The 25,299-nt window shown below is 42.8% G+C and overlaps 1 protein-coding gene and 1 non-coding gene across 3 annotated transcripts in view; one reads left to right on the forward strand and one right to left on the reverse strand.

Moving 5' to 3' along the window:
• The window catches only part of BCAR3 (BCAR3 adaptor protein, NSP family member), a 110,430-nt gene that overhangs the window by 78,280 nt on the left and 6,851 nt on the right, over nt 1-25,299 (reverse strand). The window contains exon 2 of one of the 2 annotated variants that reach the window (XM_090269748.1): nt 23,348-23,675. In XM_090269748.1, coding sequence (XP_090125874.1) covers nt 23,348-23,664 — 317 coding nt within the window. In that variant the 5' untranslated portion in view covers nt 23,665-23,675. Of the gene's footprint in view, nt 1-14,056; nt 14,175-23,347; nt 23,676-25,299 lie in introns of those variants that run through there. The other variant, XM_090269750.1, reaches the window with a different exon arrangement.
• LOC150015298 (U6 spliceosomal RNA) lies at nt 5,814-5,920 on the forward strand. Its single transcript, XR_016510120.1, has one exon. It is a non-coding gene; the product is annotated as a U6 spliceosomal RNA (small nuclear RNA).

Consider the following 25,299-nt stretch of genomic DNA (forward strand, 5'->3'; position numbering starts at 1 on the left):
GACAAGTGGTAATTTCTTAAAGATTAGTTGTAATGTGGAATCTGAAACCATATCTCTTACTCTTTTGCATCTGTCTCACACTTTGAATGGACCTTTTATCCATGTGTGATTCTGTAACCCCTATTCTAGCAAACACTGGTTCATTGAGTTATGCAGATCTCAATTCTGACCCAATTCATTATAACACACACAAAATAATCTCATGTTATTACCACCATTGATCTCATCACAAGTGATTATACTAAGTATTGGGAAGTGCTAAGCTCAAGGTGGAGGATTCAACTTTTCCAAAGTTCTGATTTTCACTTGAAAGCTTGATTTTTTTTCATTGGCAGCTAACACTGTCAAATATTTTTTTGAGTTTCATTTCACTCATTTTGGGGGAAAACATTTGCCAGAGAGCAAGACCATAGAGTCATGATTTGCAATTTTAACTCTTTTTAGGTGCTCGAACACCGTTCTCTTGGTAAATTCTTTTCAGAGTTTTGTCCAGGATCTGCTCTTCTCACTAGATTTAGCTGTAAACCCCTTTCCCGTTCACATTTGAAAGCTAAAACACTTCTCTCTCCCTTTCTCTAGAGATGCACCTAAAAACTCTATGTTCTCTAAGAGGAAACTCCTCAGACACTCCTGGGAAGGGGGTGGGATAACCCATGTGGACCAGGCAGTGCTGGCTGCAGCTGGCAGGGTCCCACTCACAGACGGGGTGGCCTCAAAGCAGGCCTGTGCTCCTCCCACCACCTCACTCTCCCACCCAGAGACGCTGGTACCCGGGAGCCTGGGTGTTCTCCCAAATGCCCCTGCACCTTGGATGAACTCCCATGTCCCTGCTTGATCCCCCATCACACACACTCTCTTGGCAGAAGAGAAGGAAACCAGAGGCACTGCTTAGGGGTAAACTGAAGTTCCCTTTTGACCCTGCCCCCAAATGAACTCTGCTAAGGAAGCCATGTTCATTGTGCTAGGAGAACAGAGGGGAATCCACATATTCTCAAGTTCTAGTTCAAGACTCCAGGGGTACCCCAGTGGATCCTCATATTCTCCTCCTCACCCTTTTTATAGATGCAAGGGAGGGAATATAAGGAACGTAAATAAAACTGAGTGAGTGCGTTACAAATCCACAAGCTTTAAAAATCATTGCCGTGGCTCATGGTCATGGACAACAGTATGGCTATTGCTGAGCAAAGGCGATATAAGGGGACTAAACGGTAATGGAAAAAATATAATAAAGATTAAATAAAAAATAAAAATTAAAAACCATTGCCTTGAACCAAATTAAAATTATATTTAAATGCAGAAGTGTTATGTCTCCTTTCTCAGCCAGCCACCCAATCCCAGCTAACCAGGAAGACATGGGCTAGAAAACATAGCATTTGGGCCTGTAGTCCCAGCCTCTAATTTGATATAGCATATCCAATTATTCATACAAGACTGTGGCAAACACTCCTTGAACCACAGATTTATATTCTCCAACAGAGATCACTAGAAAATAAACAGAGGAACTTGGCAATATAAAGGTTTTTTTTTAGTCAGTTTAAAAAAAAAGAATCGCACCCATGTGAATCTGTGATGTTGCATGTGTCTCTCTTCACAGCTGGAGTCTGGCAGGCGCCCACAGCCCTCTGCCAGGCCTGCTGCCCCCACGCACCGTCCACAGCCTGCAGGAGAGCAGCGGGTGAAACCGGACTCTCCCGTCATTTTGTTTGTCAGTTTATTAAGTTTTAAATAACATCAGTGTGTTTATACCAGTTAAATCATTCTTTCCACTAACCCACCTTCTTAAGTTCTTACTGAGGGATGTCTAGTTGGGAGTCACGGAAATGATATACTTATTATTCTGGTTTGTTTCTCATCTGTAACCAGGTTAATAATTTCCTCCCTCTTCAAAAGACCCTTGATTTTTAAGTGTTTGCTGTTTTGAGCTAAGAGGTTCTCCGTCTTGAATACACAAGCAAAATTTCACTAACAGAGATCTTTTCTCAGTGGTTTGAATACTGATGGGGCAAGAAATACCCTATGTCTGTCTTAAAATGAATGAATATTTGCTTCTTTAAATGTTTCCGAATAAAGTAATGGCTAACAGGTTGCCAAACAACTGTCCTTTTAGATAACAACGTAAAAAGGAATCAGCGGTAATAAAATGATTATTTCATATAATGCAGGAATGTGAGAAACTCGATGCAACTATTTCAGACTGCATAGGATCAGTGTTCCCTGTCAAATCCATGCACACTAGCAATTCCCAGAGTTGGCACACATCCTTTGCACACATGACATGGTGCTTGCATTCCAGGTCACTGTGTTGTGTATTTATTCATATGTGATCTCTCCCTGAACAAGATAAGCTCCCCAAGAGTACTGCTGTTTCTACTTCATGCCCAGTACCTTCCATGGTTCTTACATGCATCCCACAGACATCATCAAGCTTCTGCAACATGCCATGTACTAGGCCAGACAATGAAAACACAGGAATCCAAGACAAAGGCCCCACTCTCAAACAGATCACAGGCAAGTGGGGAAGACAGAGCAAAACATCCAAACAAATGAAGCTGGAGAGAGGGTATCAGTGAGAGAGAGACACTGTGGAGAGGCCTTTCCACAACAACTGAGTCAAGTTTTGAGGGCCGAGTAAGGACCTGTCCGAGTGGAGAAGCTGTGGGGTGGGTGGTGATGAGAAATGCCCAGGCAGCAAGAGAAGCGTGTGCAAACACATGGGAGCGTGAGATCATATGGTACATCTGGGGAACCATGATTGTTCAAGAGTTAAGCCCACCTTAGCCCAGGCCACCTCACACCTTCAGCTCTCACCTGAACCCTAAAACACCCTCCTGGCTCCATTCCAGCTCCAGTCTTCACATAGCAGCCAGAGTGATCCTTACTCTCAGATTACCCCCAACTCAAGACCCTCTAACTACTCCCGTCCACTCAGAACAAAACCCTGACATTCTCAGTGTAGCCTTTGAGGCCCTGGTTGGTGTGAGTCCAGCCAGCTCTCCAACCTCACCATGATGAACAGAATTCTGAAGACACCCTTGGAAGATTCTCATCCCCTGTTGCGTCAATCAAACACTAAGTACTGCTGTGAGGGGATTTTGTAGATGTAATTCAAGTCCCAAAATTGGCTGACATTAAAATATGGCAATTATCTAAGTGGACCTGACTTGAAGACTGAGATCCGACATAAGGAATCCTATTGTTGGTGTGATGTTATGAAAGGACCTGTGACAAGGTCCATGGCATGGAACTTCGATCAGCCCCCAGCAGGAAGCCAGAAAATAGAGACCTCAGTCCTACAACCATAAGGAACTGAAATATGCCAACAAGCTGAATGAGCGTGGAAGCAGATTCTTTCCCAGATCCTCAGAAATAAAAAGGAGACATAATCATAGATACAAAAGAGCACAGAAAGAGAATACTATGAACATCTTTATGCCAGTAAACTTGAAAATATGGAAAAATTTCTAGAAAAATAAATTAAAACTAAGACTAAAAAAGAAACTGTAGACTTACGGCCAAGATGGAGGCCTAGCCTGACATGCTCCATCTCCCTCCACAACTAAGAAGGAATACAACTACTGCAAAACCAGAAATAATCAGAAGTTCCAGAAAATAAATGGAAGTCCAATGTATGAAGTTATAAAAAAGTGGTGCTTGTCCGGACAAGTAGAAGGGGTGAATCCAGGGTGGAGAGGTCAAACTGTGCTGGCAGTAGCAGCAGCGATGGCGGTGGGACAGCGGTAAGCACAGACACCCGTATTTAAGGGGAGGTGAGAAGCACCTGGGGAGCACCCTCATCAGCTTGTGATTCCAAAGCTGGGGAAGGCAGACCCCTATTGCCTTGGACTGTGAGGCCCGGAGGGGGTGGGGACAGAGAAGGAGGCTCCCGGTCTCTCAGGAGAGAGTGAACAGCAGAAACCCATCTTGGACCCCCACCCCCGCAGAAAATGCCACAGCGTGGTGAGAAGGGTCGCCTGGTTGTGACAACTGCATGGGGCTCCACCCCCTATAGCACAGGAGGTGTGACAGCCCTGCCCAGAAAGCAAAGGTAAACAGAAAACTGTCAGGATGGCACAGATCATGATAGAGATCCCAGTGACACAGCTGACCAGACAACAAATATCTAATCTAACAGACCAGCAGATAGGAAATCTTTCTGAGGCTCAGTTCAGAGCTTTGGTTATAAAAACGCTTACAGACCTAAGAGCAGATCTTAAGATGCGGAAGGGACAAAGGCTAGTCCTGCTGAAATGAACAAAAACACATACGAAACTAATGGTGAGGGAAAGAAAACCAGGGATCAAATCAACAAATCAGAACATAGGGAAGGAACAAACAGTCAACCAGTGAAGAAAAAGGAAATGAAAAATGAGGAAAATGAGGAGAGGCTCAGAAACCTATGAGACAGCTATAAGCAGGCCAACATCCGAATCATAGGGTGAAGAAGATGAACTAGAAATTGAAAAATTATGTGAAAAAATAATGAAGCAGAACTTCCCTAACTTGGGGAAAGAAATAGACTTACAAGCCCAGGAAGCACAGAGAGTTCCAAAAAAACTGGACCCAGGGAGAACCACACCAAGACACATTATAATCAAAATGTCAAAAATTAAGGGTAAAGAGAGAATCTTAAAAGCAGCAAGAGAGAAGAAGAGAGTTACATACAAAGGGGTCCCAATAAGACTATCAGCTGATTTCTCAAAAGAAACTCTGCAGGCAAGAAGGGACTGGCAAGAAATATTCAAAGTAATGAAAAGCAAAAACCTACAACTATGATTACTCTATCCAGTGAAGCTGTCATTCAGAATAGAAGGGCAGAGAAAGTGCTTCCAGGACAAAACAAAACTGAAGGAGTTCATCAGATCCAAACCACTGTTATATGAAATGTTAAAGGGACTTGTTTAGGAGAAGGAGGATCAAAACTATGAACATTAAAATGAAAACTGTATCACAACAGCCAACAACAGAAGCTAGGGAATTGAAACAAAGGCAAACTAAGTAGGCAACGAGCATGGGAAAAGAATTATAGGTATGGAGAACATTATGGGGGGAGGTCAGTGCAGAGGGGGAACGGGGGAACGGGAAGGAGATGATGCAGGAATTAAGAAGCATAGTAGGAGGAAGTGGAGTAGACAGGAAGATGTTGAGAAGAACTATATGCACAACCAATGGGATGGACTAAGGCAGGGGGACAACTGGAGGGAGGGGTGTCACTGGGTGGAGGGGAACAAAGGGATAAAAAATTGGGACAATGATAACAGCATAATCAATAAAGCATATTAAAAGAAAGAAAGAAAGAAAGAAAGAAAGAGTAAATCTGAATAGTCCTATAACTATTAAATGGAATTAGCAGTTCAATATCTTCCACAGGCCTAGATGGTTTTATTATCTAGCAAGTTTGGCCAAACTTTGGAATTATTTGTTACTTGAAAAGTATATAAACTCTTCAAGAGGCTTGAAAAAGAGGATATTATAATTTTGGTATAAAAAGCAGACAAGGTCAATAAGAGAAAGGGAAAACATAGGGTAATCTCACACATGAATAGATACGAAAATTCCTAAATAAAATATTGACAAACCAAATCCAAGAATGTATAAAAATATATCATAACCAAATTTGGACTGACTCAAGAATACAGCGTCAGTTTAACATGAGAAAATCTATTGATACAATTTACTATATTAACAGATTAAAGGAGAAAAATGATTTTGGGCATCTAATTGACAGGAAGAAAAGGCATTTTTAAAAAATCACCTTTTCATGATCTTTGTGGAAAAAAGTTAATTCTTTACAAATTAGATTAAAAATAAAATCTCTGCTCACTTCGGCAGCACATATACTAAAATTGGAACGATACAGAGAAGATTAGCATGGCCCCTGCGCAAGGATGACACACAAATTCGTGAAGCGTTCCACATTTTTTACATCTCCACCAAACCAGCATTGCAAGAGATGCTAAAGGGTGTGTTCTAAGAAAAAAGAAGAAAAGAACAAGAGAGGAGAGGAACAGAGGTACAAAGGGCAATGAATAAATACATATCAATAATACCCTTAAATGTAAATGGATTAAATGCTCCAATTAAAAGACATAGGGTAACGGAATGGATAAGAAAACAGGACCCACATATTTGCTGTCTATAAGAAACACACCTCAAAACAAAAGATTTACACAGACTGAAAGTAAAGGGATATAAAAAAATATTCCAAGCAAACGGATCGGAAAAAAAAGCTGGGGTAGCAGTCCTCATATCAGACAAAACGGATTTCAAAGCAAGGGCAATAAAAAGAGACAAAGAAGGACATTTCATAATACTTAAAGGAACAATCCATCAAGAAGATATGACATTGATAAACATATATGCACTCAACATAGGAGCACCCAAATATATAAAGCAAATACTAGAAGACCACAAAAAGGATATCAACAACAACACACTCATAGTAGGGGACTTCAACACTCCATTATCAACAATAGACAGACCATCAAAGCAAAGAAACACCAAGGATATACAGGCATTGAACAACACACTAAACCACATGGACCTAACTGATATATATAGAACTTTCCACCCCAAAGAAGCAAAATATACATTTTTTTCAAATGCACATGGGACATTTTCAAAGATAGACCACATGATAGGACACAAAACAAGCCTCAACAAATTCAAGAAAACTGAAATCATATCAAGCATCTTTTCAGATCACAATGCCTTGAAACTAGAAATCAACCTCAGAGAAAAAAATCAAAGACACCCAAACTCATGGAGATTGAATAACATGCTATTAAATAATGAATGGATTAACAATGACATCAAAAAAGAAATCAAGAAATGTCTAGAAACTAATGATTATGAGCACACAACAGCCCAAAACTTGTGGGACACAGCAAAAGCAGTCCTGAGAGGGAAGTTCATAGCAATACAGGCATATCTGAAAAGGATAGAAGAATCTCAAATAAAAAACCTAACCATAAAGCTACAAGAACTAGAACAACAACAACAAACAAAGCCTAGGGCAAGAAGAAGGAACGAAATCATCAAGATCAGGGCAGAACTAAATGACATAGAGACTAAACAAACAATCCAAAAGATCAACAAAACTAGGAGCTGGTTCTTCGAAAAAATAAACAAAATCGACAAGCCTCTAGCCAGTCTAATCAAGAAAAAAAGAGAGAAGACCCAAATAAACAAAATCATAAATGAAAGAGGAGAAATCATGACTGATACCACAGAAATACAAATGATAGTTAGAAATTACTACAGACAACTGTATGGCAAGAAATTTGACAATCTAGAACAAATGGACAAATTTCTAGAAACATATAACCTTCCAAAACTGAATCAAGAAGAAGTGGAAAGTCTCAACAGACCAATAACAAAGAAGGAAATTGAAACAGTAATCAAAAATCTCCCTGCACACAAAAGCCCTGGACCAGATGGCTTCACAGGCGAATTCTACAAAACATTCAGGGAAGAACTAACTCCTATCCTCCTCAAACTGTTCCGAAAAATCCAAGAAGAGGGGAAAATCCCAAACTCTTTCTATGAAGCCAGTATTATTCTAATCCCCAAACCAGGTCAAGACACAACAAAGAAAGAAAACTACAGGCCAATATCACTGATGAACATAGATGCTAAAATCCTCAATAAAATATTGGCAAACAGGATCCAGCAATACATCAAAAAGATCATACATCACGATCAAGTGGGCTTCATTCCAGGGATGCAAGGATGGTTTAATATTTGCAAATCAATAAATATAATACATCACCTAAACAAAATGAAAGACAAAAATCACATGATCATATCAATAGATGCAGAAAAAGCATTTGATAAAGTACAACACCCATTTATGATGAAAACACTCAGCAAGATGGGAATAGAGGGAGCATACCTTAACATAATTAAGGCTATATATGAGAAGCCTGAGGCCAACATCATACTCAATGGACAAAAACTAAAAGCATCCCCCCTGAATTCAGGAACTAGACAAGGTTGTCCACTCTCTCCACTCCTATTCAACATAGTGTTGAAGTCCTAGCCACAGCAATCAGACAAGAAAAAGAAATAAAAGGCATCCAAATTGGGAAAGAGGAAGTAAAACTTTCATTATATGCAGATAACATGATAGTATACCTAGAAAATCCTATAAACTCCACTAAAAGACTACTCGATATAATAAGTGAATTGGGCAAAAGAGCAGGGTACAAAATAAATATACAGATATCTAAGGCATTTCTGTACACCAACAATAAAATATCAGAGACAGAAACAAAAAAGAAAATACCATTTACTATAGCAACAAGAAAAATAAAGTACCTAGGAATAAACTTAACCAAAGAGATAAAAGACCTGTACTCTGAAAATTACATAACATTGAAGAAAGAAATTAAGGAAGATACAAATAAATGGAAGCAAATACCATGTTCTTGGATGGGAAGAATCAACATCATCAAAATGGCCATACTACCCAAAGCAATTTACAGATTCAATGCAATCCCTATTAAAATATCAATGACATATTTCACAGACCTAGAACAAATACTCCATAAATTCATATGGAACCAAAAAAGACCCTGAATAGCAAAAGCAATCTTGAGACGGAAGAACACAACAGAAGGAATCACAACACCAGATATCAAACAATACTACAAAGCCACTGTAATCAAAACAGTCTGGTACTGGCATAAGAACAGACATATAGATCAGTGGAACAGAATAGAGAGTCCAGAAATAAACCAAGGCCTCTATGGTCAACTAACATTTGATAAAGGATGTAGAAACATAAAATGGAGTGAGAAGAGCCTCTTTAACAAATGGTGCTGGGAGAACTGGATAGGGACCTGCAAAAAAATGAAACTAGACCACCAACTTACACCACACACGAGAATAAACTCAAGATGGATCAAGCCGTGACACCATAAAAGTCCTAGAGGAAAACATAGGCAAGAAAATATCAGATATTTCACGTAACAATTTCTTCACGGATACATCTCCTAAAGCAAGAGAAATAAAGGAAAAAATAAATAAATGGGATTACATCAAACTAAAGAGTTTCTGCTCAGCAAAAGAAAACATCAGCAAGATGAAAAGGAAACCAACCATATGGGAAAACATATTTGCCAATGACATCACAGACAGGGGACTGATTTCCAAAATATATAAAGAGCTGATACGACTCAACATCAAGAAAACAAACAACCCAATTAAAAAATGGGCAAAGGACCTGAACAAACACTTCTCCGAAGAGGACATACAGAAGGTCCATAGACACATGAGAAAATGCTCAACATCATTAGCCATCAGGGAGATGCAAATAAAAACCACAATGAGATACCATTTTACACCAGTCAGAATGGCCATCATCAACAAATCAACAAACAACAAGTGCGGGCGAGGATGTGGAGAAACGGGAACCCTACTGCACTGTTGGTGGGAATGCAGACTGGTGCAGCCACTATGGAGAACAGTATGGAATTACCTCAAAAGATTAAAAATGGAACTGCCTTTTGAACCAGTGATTCCACTACTAGGATTATACCCGAAGAATCTTAAAACACCAATTCAAAAGAACTTAGGCACCCCTATGTTCATTGCAGCACTGTTTACAATAGCTAAGTGCTGGAAACAACCAAAGTGCCCATCTGTAGATGAGTGGATCAAAAAACTGTGGTACATTTACACAATGGAATACTATGTAGCAGAAAGAAGGAAGGAACTCCTGCCATTTGCAACAACATGGATGGAACTAGAAAGAATTTTGCTTAGTGAAATAAGCCAGGCAAAGGAAGAAAAATACCATATGATATCACCTAACACAGGAAACTAAAGAACAACACAAACAAAAGAACTAAATAGAACAAAGAGCAGAATAGCAGTCAATAGGGGGGAGGGGGGAGGGAGAGAAGGGGGATAAGTAAGGGAAGGGATTAGTCAAAGAACGTATATAAAAGACTCATGGACATGGACAACGGGAAGGATATGATTGCGGGAGAGGGGGTGGGTTGGGTGGGGGAGAGAAATGGGGAAGAAAGGGGACAACTGTAATTGAAAAACCAAAAAATAAAAAAGAGACAGACAATAAAGAAGTATGCAAATAAAAAAAAATTAAAAAAAAACAAAAAAATCTCCATAACCTGACAAAATGCACCTTTATCAAAATTCAAAAACCACAGCAAGCATCATTCCTAATGGTGATGTATCAGAATCATTAGGAAAGTCACCATCAACCAGAAACAAGACCAGGGTGTCCACTCTTACTGCTTCTGCACACCACTGTCCTGGAGGTACTAGCCAGTTAAATAAGCCAAAGAAATAAAAGGTATTTCTGGGAGAATAAACTGTCATGATTCACAAATGATGACTGTCAACATAGAACCTGCAAAGAATTTATACAGACCTTATAAGTAGGCAAGTTTCCTAGACATGAAGCAGTGTGCAAACATCTTAGAGTTAAAACTTACTAATAGTAAGGACTAGAAGGCTTCTGTGCCTGAGATGGAGGTCTTGCTTTGTGGTTGTTATCAAAAGTGAACGCATTCCTAGAACACTTAACTGAAGTGCAAGGTAAAAAGACAAGGTGCACCTGACCAGTAGGCTGTGTGTCTACCTGCAGTAATGGGGCCAACAAGGAAAGAATGCTGCAGCCTCGGCATCTACTGGTTTACCATTCTTAACCAAGCCATGCACCAGGGCATGACACACAATCAGGAAAGGAGCACTCAACCACCAGGGGAACGTTCGCCTTCCACCTGCAATCTTGTGACTGCAGCCATTTTGCATGTAAATATGGCCTTGATCTAGTGCCTTTGCCCTTCCTTCTCCAGCATGAAGATCCAACATCTCAAAATCTCAGTTGAGAAGTGAGGATGGGGGAAGGAAGAGAGAGCAACAGGCTTCAAATCTACTTAGAATCAGTGTCCACTAGACAATATTCCTTACTAGATTAATACATGGGACAGTCTAGCATTCTCATTTTATATTTTATTAGATGATGTCCTTCCTTCTAAGACCTTGCCTATCTCACCAGCCTCTTCTCCTTTCCTTCACTCCAACACATCCAAACATCTGGAATTCCCTGAGCCAAGAAGCCTGGAATCCCTATCATATCCTCATTCATTCCCACCTTCTCTGACCACTCCTTCCCCTGCCCCACCTCCACAACCCACAGAATTAATAACATCTCCTCAGCACTTCTTTTCCATGCATTATAAAACTTAATGACTGCAAATAATTATAATTCAGTATAATGTGTGTACTCCTGCCTATCTCCCTCACTGGACTATGAGTTCCCTGAGAACAGGGACCATATTTTATTTTATTCACTTTTGTATCCCCAGGATACAGTTGCTCAATAAATGTTTGTTTGAATGAGTGAATGAATGAATGAATGAATGAATGAAATGGATGTGTGTGTGTGTGTCCTCTGCAGTGTGCCGAAGACCCAGACCCAGCCCTTTCCTTCCACCACACTCTGTGGGTTCATCAAGGGAAGAATAATGTTGTAGGAGGAGAGGGAACAAGAGAGAAATGTTGTTCTTGGACTGATTGGATTAAGCACATTAAGGAGATAATTTAGCCACAAGCCTTGACTAAACCATGATGGCCTCAGACAGAAACTCCCTTAGCAATGGAACGTCACTGTCATCGGGACAGTGCAGCTCCCCAGCACCACTGACTGAGAGGCTGGCTGCTTCTGCTGAAAATTAGTCTCCGGACATATTTGAAATGCCAGGGAGGAGGTTAATCAGGGAGGTAACCAGGAGGACTGAGAGCATTTACCACAGGGCCATTTCCACCTGTTTATGCGAAGATGAAAAGGGATAGATGCTTAAGACAGGGTTGGCCTGGTGAGTGGAGAGATGATGTCTCTTGGAAAAGTATCAGCTAGTGTGCAGTTAGAGATGGACAGCTTCATTACAGATACAGGCAATCACCTTCAAGTCCCAGTAAGAGGTATTCCTTGCTCTAAATGGGGGTATATTATGTGTACAGCCTTTGCTAATTTAAAAAGGGATGTGGCTTTAAAAACAGAGCAACAAGTCACTGGCAGATGTACATTTAAGAAAATATATTTCGTTTCATCACTTTAATAAATGAATGAGAAGAGATTCACTCTCTTATATCTCACCACGTATTTATTGAGCTTCACTAGCAGTTGACAGTATTAAGGCTGGTGCTTATTTTGTATTCTCCTCTCAGGGTTAACACATGACATGAGGAGTTTCTTTTCACTAACATGAAGAACCTTAGGGATAGTTCTTAATGACTAAACCAACAGATCTGTTTTAGAGCAGAGGAGTGGTCTAGACAGAAGCTCACTGTCCTACTGCAGTGGGGGAATTCATCTTCCACTTCTGGTGTCTAAAGCTAAAAACAATGCACTGGATGTGATCTGGGCAGCCAACTGTGACCACTTCCCTTGGTCTCATTATTAAACTGCAATTAATGCTCCTAAAATCACATTAGCTTTTGTGACAACCATCGCACACTGCTGACTCATTCTGAGGCTGCAGTGATCCAAATTCTGCAATATTTTTCCCATGGAGCTATTAAGCCAAACCCCATAGTTTCCCTTTGTTTTTGGGTTCCAGAGAAACTCTCTCTCCCCACAGCCTTTGCAGTTAGATTTGGTCTGTTGTTTCAAAATGCCAACATCAATTTTGGATCTCATATCTGTCATTTTGACATCTTAGTTATTCCTCCAAGATTCATGTCATCCACCCATGCAATCTGTACGTCAATACTACTGTCTAAATGCTTTTTTAAGTGGCTAGAACGGGGTTGAGGACACAGCCTACAGCCTGCTTCCTGTACATCATGTAGCAGGAATTCTTCCCACCCCGAGGATATCACCAGAGATTGACATTTGCATGCACACCTCCACATTCCTCCAACCTACCATCAAAGTAACCCCAGGAAGGAAGTTAATCTAGTGTGACTTGCTTTTATTTTCTAAGGTTGCTGCTTCCTTTACCCAGCATTCAAAAACATCATTGTTCTAAAAATCCCCTTTTCCTGAATTTGATGTCAATTTTATCATTGTAGAGATTAATTGCATCTTCCAAGTTCCTTTTTTGAAAACTGAAGTGTCTCTCTGTCTGTATCTTTCCTGCAGCTCTTGATTACGCCAATATTTCTCCAACGGGACAGCACTGGTGTGATGATCTCAGCCTCAAGCCCTCTGTCTTCTTGGGCTTTCGCCTCACGGGGAGGCATTAAGGCCTCCTGTCACGCCTCCTTCTCTTCCTTCACCTTTACTCTATCCTTTCCAATCTCAGAGTCATTTGCTTGACACAAAGCAAGCCAAATAGAGGCTTAGCACTTGGGTTTTTTCTCTCTTTCTCTCACATCCCCTACTCTATGTGCTCTTATGGTTCCAAACATAACTTCTGAAAGCCTTTCTGTTACCAGTAGCATTTTTTCACAATCCCCTGCCCACTCTGCACTCTGTTTCTTCTACAAGTGGTGCCCCCCTTGATAAGGACCCAGTCACCTTCTGATACGGCTCTTGATTGCGTGGCCCAACCTTTCCTGGGTCTGAGTCTAAGGCCAGGACAGCAGAAAGCAAGTGGTGGCACATAGAAGGCAGACCCTTAAGGAAGGGTTATCTAGAGAGTACAACCTGCAATCACCTGGTCAAGGAGAAAAAAAGTCATGTGATACCTTAAAGATGTTAAGGTCAGAGGTCAAGAACAGCAAAATTCTTACTGAACTTAATTGGAATGATACAAAGGCTACACGCTGGGTGGGAAGGTAGATCAGTAGCAAAGATGGAGAGAACAGGGGCTGGTGAGACTGGATGGTTCAAAATGGGCTCACCCTTCTCCCTAAGGCCATGAATTCCTCACACGGATCAAGCCCCTGGCCCGTCTTTGAATCTCTAGCACTTAGCACGAAGCCTGGCACACAGTAAGGTTCAACGTACTTGTGAATGAATCCACCAGCATGGCCCTGGCCCATCACACCACATTGGGGGACCTTGCACACAGGTCAGTCCAGGCTGGACATTGTCCCTCAGACACACACTTAGATACAATATATCTGGATGATCACATACCTCTCCCTCCTTCAACCTGTGGCAAACATGTTGCTTTCGGTTCTCTTGAACTCTGCTTCCCCACCAGAGCCTCAGGCCATGAGATCTTCTTTATCGTTTCCCTCAACCTAGGGAATCTTCCTTGCTACAGCTCAGAGTAGACTGTAGACCAGTGTACATCTCCCGCCCTTGTTGCCAGAGATTCCGGTCACTTCTAAAACTCCTGCTGCTTTCACTTCAGCAGCGGATTCCTGCTTCTATGAGTCAGTTTCTATCTCATTTGAAAATACAGCAGTGCCTGATTAATGTGTTCATGACATATATTAAAAGAATGGCAATTAAACCGCCTCCTCAGGCAGATTCCCTAATCATGTTAAAACAGTGCCATTTAAATATCTTACATATGACACTATGGTGAGTCTATATAGGAAGCCAAGACTAATAATATAAAGTGGTACCGGCTGATAAAAACTTGATGCGGTCACAGGTCAGCCTGTGCTCAGCAGAATTTTAGTGACAGCATTAAGCTTAAAGCCACTGCTGAAATCTTAACTTGGCAGCAGCTCATCAAACTGAATAGCGTAAGAACAAGAAAAACCATATCAAGGCCAGTATGTCTCTTGGCAGGCACAGAAGGTCTGGCATCAGTGAATCATCAGACTTCAGACTGCCTAAGTCCAAACACAGTGCTTTTGGTAAAAGCAGATGCTTTGTTTGGCTAGTATTTATTTGCCCTCCTTCCCCTCCCTCCAGTCCCCTCCACTCCGCCCCCTACCATTCCCCATCCCCTTCGGAAGAAGTGTGTTTGTAAAGGTTTCTTCTCAACTCATTCAAAGGCAGAATAAAAGTGCTACAGTTTTGAGGCAATGTCCTCAAGGTCTCTAAAAGGAAAGATTTCACTCAGCCATAAAGATAAACATAAACCTCATATCTGCCTCCCAGAGCATGCACCTGTCCCCAAGGGGGCTCTTGGAAAAGCAGCCATCACCCTACAGGCGAAAGCCTGAGTGCCAACCACAGCTGTCCATATACTCGTCTGTCCACGTGTCGTCAGGACTGTGTGGGACCCATCAGGGAAGGGACCGCAGGAGCGAAATCACTGCGCTGCCGACAGGCCTGCAGGAAGGGCAACCCTGGGGACGTGTCTGCTTTAATTAAATTAAAACACTGTATAAAAAGTCATGTATATAAAAAGATGCACTTTGCTTTATTACACGCTTAAAAGCTTAGATCTTTCCCTATTGAACTTTGCCAGAAACCTTCCTTTGAACACCAGCCCTTTGCAGCTCCTGCCTCATCTCTCTGCTGCCCACTAAACCCAAATGCTTAGCCTCCTCTGCAGTCTCCCTGGGAAGGGAGCCCAGGGTTCCTCGGGCCTGGGCCCTGCAGTCCCTTCCCTTTAGGCTTTACACAAATCTCTCCCTTGGCGACGGCATCTGTTTCATTTCTCTGCAGAGTCCTAACTTTGTAACTTTTAGCTCAGACCTCTCTCCAGGGCTTTAGGCTCAAACTATCAACCGGTGATTCACCCCTCCATTGAGACCTGCATTCAGCTCCAACTCAGAATACTCAAAACCCAAGTCTTGATTCTCTGCTGTCTATTATCACCCCTCCCCCAAGAAAAAGCAGCCCACCAAATGAATCCCTGCTCCTTTCCCAATCTTTCCCAGCTCAGTAAGCAGCCCCACCCCATACATCCAGCTGCCTGAGCCACGGTTGACTGTCCACCTTCCTCGCCACACTATATCCAGCCCTCAGTCAGCAGACTGTACCTGCAAAACAGATCTTGAATCCACCCCCTTTCACCTCCTCCGTCACCACCTGGACCACACTACCATCTGCCCCCTGCACTTCTGGGACTACCTTCTGCCCTCCCTCCAGCCCCGCCTCCCCCATCAGTCACTTCTCTACTTCTAAAAATGAGATCAGGTCAGGTGGTTCCCTTACTTACAACCCATTTAAATGCTCCCCTTTGCCCTAAGGAGAAAGCCTAAGCTCCTTATCAAGGTCTAGGCCAGGGCTGTCCAATGGAAATATAATGCAATTTAAATTTTTCTAGTAGTCAATTGAAAAGAAATAGGTGAAATTAACTTAAATATTTTATTTAACCTACTATTTCAAAAATATTTCGATACATAGTAACATAAAAAATATTCATGAAGTATTTTACATTATCATTTTATATTAAATCTTCAAACGTTCCCTCCCACAGGAGGGCCTTCCCTCCACCCAATCCAAGGGCCTCGCTGATGTTACCATCCTCATACCCCTCATTTTGTTATGTATTTGTTGATGTGTGTGTCTGTGTGCCTCCTAATCTGGGCACTCCCTTAGGACAGGGCCCACATCTATTTCATTGTCTGTGGGTACTTGGTACCCAGCACGATGCCTCACACAAAATAAGCTCCACAAACATTCACTGAAGAATAAACAGTGAAGACACTGACATTAAGAACAAGAACGAGTGGGCATGGGCTGGGCCAGTCCACTGAAAACAGGTTCTGTTTTGTGTCTTCACACAATGGTGTGCTGATCTCTTAGTGCGGTGCAAGGCTGTTATACCTGTCCTCATGCGTGATGGCCAGGACTCACTGCTGCAGGGCAGCTCAGGGCCCACGCAGATAGAGCATGCCTGCCAGGCTCTGTCAACATGTGGGAAACTTTCTTCCACAGGAGCCGTAGGCATCGAACGTGATCTCAGATTGCACATGAGGATTAGGAGCCTCCCAGCTCCAGCCTCCCAGGAGGAAGGAAGGATGAAAACCAACATGTGAGCCCTCAGTCCATGCCAGGTTCTATGCTAGGTGTCTTCACAGGGAGATTCAGAAAGGTAACTATACCTTTCTTATGCAAGGTCACAAAGCTACCAGTTCTGGTTGCTGGAATCAGCTTTCTCTGACAGCCATGGCCACATCAATGTTCCAGCAAAGACACCAGTGGCCTTCATGCCACGTGTCACACAGCAGAGCTGTGTGATCAGGTGTGAGCTGAGAACAGTGACCTGCTCCATCCAGACTCCCAGAAAGCTCATGTGCAAGCCAGAGCTGACATTCAGTGGAGCCTTCATGTTTAGGGACCAGTGAACCCTTGCAGGGGGCGGGGGTGGTGGTGGTATTTTCACCTGTTTTATATTGCAGAACTTGTCCTGGTTCACACACGTAACAAGTGGAGAACAGGGACCTGCACTGAGACGTCTGGGCCATCTGCCTTGTGTTCGCCTCCTCCCCACAGCAGGACTTGCTTACTATGTTTGCAGGTGAATCTGGACCCATGGACAGTGCAGGCTTGCACACAGACTGGGTCAATTATGAAAGGCTTCTCAGATCTCTAAAATTTGTAAATAACAGTACAATCCTTAAAACCAGAAGACCATAAGTGTTTGTCTTTTGGGGCCTCTAAGAAACAAAGAGCTTGAAGTTCTGCATCCAACCCAACAGATAGTCTCTTAGGGACAGACTGGGCGGTGACAGCATTGAAAAGCTGGGAACAGCAGGGCGGCCTGAGGGCTTATCAGTCCTGTGGCTCCAGTCCAGGGCCCGTGAAGGCCATCTCTTTCCAAACAACAATAGCAACTACAACGTCTCCAGCTTGCGTCCTTCTGGCCAGGCTGGAGTGGAACCCAAATCCACACGTAATAAAGAGCAGGATCATTTGTAACTACACAGCACCTTCCACTTACAATCCATTTTCACATACACTGAGGGATGCAAAAAACACTCCTAGCTTCTGACTCTCAGAAGACTAAAAACCTGACCTTTCCCAAACAGCTTGTAGGAGGCCTGAAAAAACATGATTTAAGGCAGGTCTGTCCAAGGCATGTGTGGGGGGCTGAGGGGTACCAGAGAAAAGGTTCAGCAGCTCCGCTCAACAAGGACGACATTGTGTAATTTACTGATCCTTTTCTTCATTGTGGTTTGCAATCAGTTTTTAAAAATCCTTTAGTTTTTCCCAGAACAGCTGAGAATGCACAGATCCCAGCATTTAGGTTCAAATCATCCCTGTCAGTAGAGGATTTAGGACTACTGTCAGGCAGCTGGTGGACATACAGGCGTTTCCCATTTTCTGGGCTCCCTCAACCCTGGGGTGAGCAGGATACCCAGCAGGGCTGAGCTCACCTCTGACCCAGCTGCTCCTGGCCCCAGCACACCAGGGGCCTGGACATGCACCGATCTTTGGAATTCACTAACCCGCCCACAACAGCTGCATTCAAACACTATGGGGCATTTCAGAATGTTAGTAAATTTCAATTTGAAATTTTAAAACTAAAAACTCAACACATGGACTATTACTTTGTAGAGACATTCTTGACTGCGAAGCCATTGCCATTTTGCTAACTCAATCAATGACCTTCTATTAAATAGACTCTATTAATGTACTAAATATATTTTTTTCAACTCTAAACCCAACTTTTCCTCCGTGCACAAAAAGATTCCAAGTTGCAGGCAGCAGCCATGCCCATGTATAAATAAAATGCAGATGTTTGCATGTGGATCTTCACATTTCGATCCTTGTGATTTACTTTGAGCTAAAAGACTGATTGATTTGCATGTCTGGGATAACCTACTTTGTTAAGGAGAAAACAGTGGTTACAGAACTTGGAGGTTCTGAAGAGGAACAAATGAAACAGTCTCTCACATGGCGGCACTGACACAGCCCAGAGTGAGGTCTTTAAACCAGTGTTTAGAGAAGAGCCCATCTGCATGGATCCCGTGCCTTACACTTTTACTTTGGCTTTGAAGAGCTCACACTGAGACATGGTAGGTTACTCACTGCCTGGGAAAGTGTACCAGATTTTAACTTGGGATAATTCTGCAGACTTCCTGGCCCCTGTCAGTTAAAACACTTGTGACTAGTCAGTCAGCTCCACTCATCCAAACGAATGAAACATCACATTGTCCCACCACATGCTCCTACAGCACAAGGGGCAGAAGGAATTAGGCCCTCGGCAGCTGTTGCCGGGAATGTGTGCCTCCATGTACCCACAGGCAGAAAAGGGACCCCGACCGTCCCCAAGTGTTGATCCTTTGGCTATCCCAGCAACACAGATAGCCAACAACAGGAACCAGTCCTGAAGGAAGGTCCCAGGTCCGAACAAAAATGCATACTTGAAGATAAATCAATCAAAAGGACACCAGCCGAACAACTCTAATGTCAAGAGGAAACCCTGTCTGCAGACCTGTTGGAGAAGCCTTGCTCTGCATGCAGAACAAAAGCTTCTTCTGTGACATCGAGCAGCAGGTTTAAGAGTGCCCTGGCTTCTCGCTTTGGCCACCTTTCAAAACCACAAGTACATCCAAGGGCAGCCAAGACAACAACAAAGCCAAGAGATTCAGCCTCCGAAAGGGGAGACCAACTCCCCCTTCCAGGCCTGCCTTCTGCCTGGCTCTTGGTGATTAAGGCTCCATTCTCCCCAAGGAGGATGTCAGAGGCACTGGATTCAGACATGTGGACTGAAGCTCTGCATGCAAGAAGATAGCTCAGAGGATGCCTGCGGCTGATGCCAACATTCCTGGGAGGCTGTGGAGCACAGTGTCTGGGGAAGGCCCGACAGCACTTTCTGGGTTCCGATCCTAGCTCCGTCACCCACTAGGGTCTGATCTTCAGTGCCTCAACATCCTTGAACCATTTTCTCAACTGTTAACAATGATGATGATGATGAGATGATGATGGTGATGCTCATAATAAAATCTGCTATGTCCCTCACACAGGGTTATGATGTTCAGACAAGATAATTTATGAATATATCCTTTTATGATATTCTAAAACTAAAAAGTGTAAGATAATAATTCACCTGGATATGTCATATTTATATGACAGCTTAATAATGCAAATTTTTAGGTCAAAGGGGAGACTTCCCCTACTTTGCCTGGGGCCTCAAAGTGAATACACAATTCATATTTAATTATAGTAACATTGGCTTTTTAATGATTAATAAGGTAAACGTATCTATTGGGGAAATAGTAAACTTGCAACTTATCAGAGTATTTTACAAGGCACAGAAAACTATCTGGAGGGCTTCCCCCTGCACCTAGGTGGGACACACAGGGAGAGAGGGTCCAGGCTCTTCAGGATGGCCCAACTATTGTCATGCCAATACCAAATGTGACCAAAAGGGAGGTTTTCACACTTGACATCCAAGCAAGTCATAAAATTAATGCCAAACTTCACTATGAAAAGAAGCAAGTAAGCCCTGGCTGGTGTGGCTCAACTGGCTGGAGCAATGTTCCATAAACTGAGAGGTCACAGATTGGATTCCTGGTCAGGGCACGTGCCTAAGCTGCGGGTTTGGTTTCTGGCCAGAGCGCATACAGGTGGCAACTGATTGATGTTTCTCTCTCACATCGATGTTCCTCTCCCTCTTTCTCTCTCCTTTCCCTTCTCTCTATACTCAATGAACATGTTCTCAAGGAGAGGATTAAATATAAAGGACCAGCAAGTAAGGCCAAAAAAAGTTTAGCTGAAACAAGCCCCCTAAAATACCAATAATCTTATTAAAGGTTGACCTAACTAGTCTTAGGTGCCTGAAGACGAAGATCCAAAATTCTGACTTTGGAAGACATGGCTCTCAGCACCCAGTGGTGAGTGAGATGGAGTGGTGGGTGGCTGGTCTGTCTCAGCTCCTTGTAGGCTGTAAGCGGTGAGTTAGGAATAGAATGGCAGTCTTCCTCTCACCACAGTTCCCTAGCGGCACCTCAGGCAAACCCCCCTCCTTGGAACCATGGGTTCTCATACATTCTGCTTGTCTCTAGTTTTTCACACAGCTCACTTTGTTTATATCATGGGTTGCTCCTAAAAGGAATTGAGGTAGCTCATAATCTTATTAGGACTACTTAAAAGGATTAAAAAAATAAGAAACTTTAAACTCCTCAAAATTGGGAACACCTCCAAAGACTTAAAACAATGTATTAGGTAATGAAAAATAATAATAAGATGATGAGCAGGGGGAATAGGATTTTACAATGCTTTGACATACAATCATATGCCTTTTCAGCATAATTTTAGAAAACATGCATTTGTTACTTCCTGCATTTGCCCTTAATCATAGATATTTTAAACTAAGGAAGAAAGATGTGGCTCTGGATGAACGTAGCTCTGAATCATAGACAAACCTAAATCAGCAGTACTTGTTAAGTCTTCCACTGCCTGGACTTCAAACTCAGGACTTGTAAGATCTTTTTACAGAGATCTGACCTCTCTGTCCAAGTCTGTTTTCAAATCAAAAAGCTTTGAACTCCTGGCAGGTTGACAGCCTGGACCTTGGATGTTTACCAAGAACTTCCTCAAGATGGGGCAGGCGGCTTCATTGCCACCCCCACAACCCCCGCCTTCTGAGGGGGCTGGCCCCTAGCCAGGACCTTAGAACTCCCAGAAATGAGTTTGTGAATTGTCTGTGTGTCCATTTGTAGGTGATATCTAGCCCAATACAAAATTTAAGTTAAAAAATAAAAAGTGGTCACAGAAAGCCTGGTAACATCTCATAGCCTGGCATTAGTGCTTATTTTGGGGTGCCCAGAAGTGATTTTTCTGCCTCATAGCTTCATCAGAGAACGATGGCTCCCCTTCGGCATCTCACCCGTTAAGTACCAACGATGTGAAACGAACAATACTGTGGACAGGTATGTGTCTCCACATTTACCTGTTTCATCAGAGGCTCTCCAAGCTGGGAGGTCACACACCTAGATTTATTCAGAGCATGTCCAGATCTACCTAATGGAGCTGGTTCTCCCTTGGGGACCTTCTGGTCTGATGTCAGAAACCTTTCAGAGCTCTAATGCTTTCTACAGAGAATACCTGGGCCTTTACCTCATTTCTTCTTGTACTGCTACAATACTAAAACTATTCTAAACTCCTGACTGCCTAGCTCTCTCCCAATATCTATATTATGCTCTCTCAACTTGCTACACTCCAGCCACAGGCCACACTAGCTTCCTTCAGCATTTCTCAAACTTATTCCCGCCCCCAAATCTTTGCCCTTGCTCTCCCTGTGCCCGGGACAGCCTTCCGCTGGTTCTTCCATGGCTATCTTCTCTCATCATGCAGGTCTTAGCTTAAATATCATCTGTCCCTATAAAAAAGATCAACCCCAAGAAATCTCCAGCATATCACTCATTTCCTCCATGACACTTACTGTAATCTGCAATTATCTTGTTTACTTAATTGTATTTATTATCTGGGTCTTTCACTAGAATATCAGCTCTGGGAGGACACTGTTTCATATGTTCCATAGCTATCCTGTTAGTTCACATATTTCTCCACCCTGTAAAAGGGCATGAGCAGATTACTGAAATATTTTGACTACGAAAATGTCTTCAATGTTGGACCAGCCCTTAAGTTAGATACTCAGAGGAACTGGGCAGAATTTTCCAGGTGACTCACTAGTACTTATAAAATCAGTGTACTCTAATTAATGTAGATGCTCAATACATAGATATTGAATAAATATATGAGTCAGGATCAAAGTGGCCTTCTTTGCTACAGGACTGGACAAAAAGAGAGACACTAGGAGATGCAACAGAAGAAACCACCCTAATCTTTGCCCGACAGCAACACAGGTTGCTGGTTTTCCCAAAAAGTAAAGGAGTGCAGAGTTTCTAAACCAGCTCTACCAAGCAGCAACCAATCATAGCCAGGCCCATTACAAAACCAGAGAAGCAGCCTTTACAAACCATAAGGCTTATTTACCCAGATCCCTGGTGGATAGAAGGAGAAATAAATTCTGCTGTGTTCTGCATGGTGATGAGTCCACACAAAATTTTATTTCATAATGTTACAACTAAATACAAGAAGATATAGGTTCTAATTTATAGACATCCTGGCATCTCTTTAGAATTGGATGGATACAGTTTAGAATCTGATGTTACGATAAAAAAAAAAAAAATTACTTGTGCCTCTTTTTGAGGGACTTCATGATATAGAAAGTTGGCTTTGGAAATGCTCTCAAGTATTAAATAATATTTTTTAAATGGTTCCTTTTATTACATGTTACAGGTTTTTTTTGTATTAGAGTTATATATTTTTAAAAATAAGTCCTTATCTTTGAAAGACACATACCAAAATATTTATAGATAAAATAAAATGAGGTCTGAGGTTTGCTTCAAAATAATAGCAGAGGAAGGAAAATGGGTGGGAAAACAGACAAAGCAGAACTGGCCAGGGGTTGAAAACTGTTGAAGCTGGGCCCATGGAGATGGGTCCACTAAAGTTAATTAAACTATCTGCTCTACTGTGTACATGTTTGACATTTTCCCTAAGAAAATGACTTTGTTACAAAGCTGTTGAAGTCATTCTCCCTCATGAAATTTAAGAAGTTACCTGAAGGCGAAGGTTTCGCCTTTCCAATCTTGCAGCGGGTGCTCCGGGATGACGTCCTGGGTCAGAGGTGAGCTCTGCCGTGGGGACTTGGAATGGGGAAGAGTACCCATGTGACTGAAGTTATCACAGGACCGTATGGGAGGAGGGCCTTTCTTCTTCCGTGGAAGCGTGCCGTGTATAGACACGTCTTGATAGGCATCTGTGTGATGTTCGACGAGAGGCGACTTGCTGCTCAGAAGGTCCATGGACGAGGCCAGGGGGAACTGGTGATTCACTGACGTGTTTCTGGGAAGGCTTGCAAATTTTCCCGCAGCCATGATGCTCAGCTCTAAAGGGAAACGAAAAGAGCAAAGGTATAAATCTAAGAAAATCACTAGACCTGACTTCCTGCTTATAGAAGGAAATGGAAATATACCACGTTACAAAAAAACATGTTCACAATGTTAAAAGACAAACGTTGAATGGCATCACTAGTAAATTTAATACAAACAGGAAGTTTACACATTTTCATATATATATATATATATTAGAGAGGAATTCTCCTGGGTTGGCAGCAGATCTGCCCATGAAAAGGGTAAATACCCATCAGAGGCACATGAGCTGTTTTATTATTTCAGGTGTCTGAAGCTGATGGGAAAGCATGACTAACAAAAAGATTATTGAGGAAGGACTCAAGGTTTCAGTACCAAGTGCATTAGAGAAAATGTTAGAAGTATGTTAGATAATGAGTTCACGTTTTCCTACCACCCTGTACACGATAAGCATCGGCAATAAGAGATTACTGGAATTCCTTAGCTGCTAGAGCTCCTTCAGTGTCAGGCCAGCCCCTCAGTACTGCTGTACCCAGAGCAGCAGAGCAATTTTTCTGTCTGTGACCTGATGCCTATATATAAATCAATGTGCTCTAATTAATGAAGACAGGCCAGGGTCAGGGGTCAGGAGGCGGGCCACTCCTCCGCACTACAGTGGGCTCAGCTGCAGAGGGAAGCCACTGAGGTGCAGGCCCCATGTTCCCCAGAGGGGTCAGGAAGCGGCCCGCCACCAGCAGGATTATGTGTTGTGCATAAGTCAGGGAAGAGTGGGAAGGGAAGAGAAAAGAAAAGAAAAGAAAAGGGGGGTGGGGCATGGAAAGAAAAGGAAAATGATACCTGAGGTTATGGCAGCCCCAGCAACTGTTTCCAGCTTTGACCACTAGTAAAAATGTCCTCCCTGAGAGAGTCAGCACCCCAAACACCCCTGAAACAAACCAGGGTTTTGACCTAAGCCCAATGATATGACATTTGTAAGGCTAAGATTTGAGGAAAACAATTGGGGCTAGTCCCTGGAGACATAAGGATCCAGAGTGCGTCCCACTAGTCACACTATCGGCCTGGTCTGGACAACACAGCAGCCCGGCCGAGCCCGACACACTGGCCTCTCCAAGGCGGGGAGGCAGAACAGCCCTTTGCTCTGCAGTCTGCTCCCAAGCCCTGCAGCCCCCATTCTGTACAGATCACCCTTACCACTTTAAAGAAGACAACTCAGAGTGAAAATCATCATGTAACAGAACAACTGCAGAGTCAGTTCCACAAAGGAACTGGGGATTTGGGACACAGCTTGAAGATAGCCAAGAGGAACACAACCCTCCAGAATCTCGTAGTGCAAGATGAAGAACCAGGGTAGACAGCAGTGTGCAAAGAAATCCACTGACAACAAAAACACACAGGATCCACTGCTTCTGCATGCAGCAGTGAGAATCACACATGTGCTGGGGGCTGAGTGGAAGGGGACCCCTTACTCAACTTATATAATCCTAACCCTGTCCTCAGTTCTTTGCCAAACCTGGTAATTCTGGGGCTTGTCTGCTCCACATCTAACTGGGACCACACAGAAGGCCTGGCTCACAGCGGGTACAGAACAATGGAATGGTAAGGGCCCTTCCCGTGTGGGCCTCTCCCGGCTCTGACCAGTAC

Source organism: Furipterus horrens, unplaced genomic scaffold (assembly GCF_987537825.1).
Source record: "Furipterus horrens unplaced genomic scaffold, mFurHor1.1.pri manual_scaffold_3, whole genome shotgun sequence".
NCBI classification, from domain to species: Eukaryota; Metazoa; Chordata; class Mammalia; order Chiroptera; family Furipteridae; genus Furipterus; species Furipterus horrens.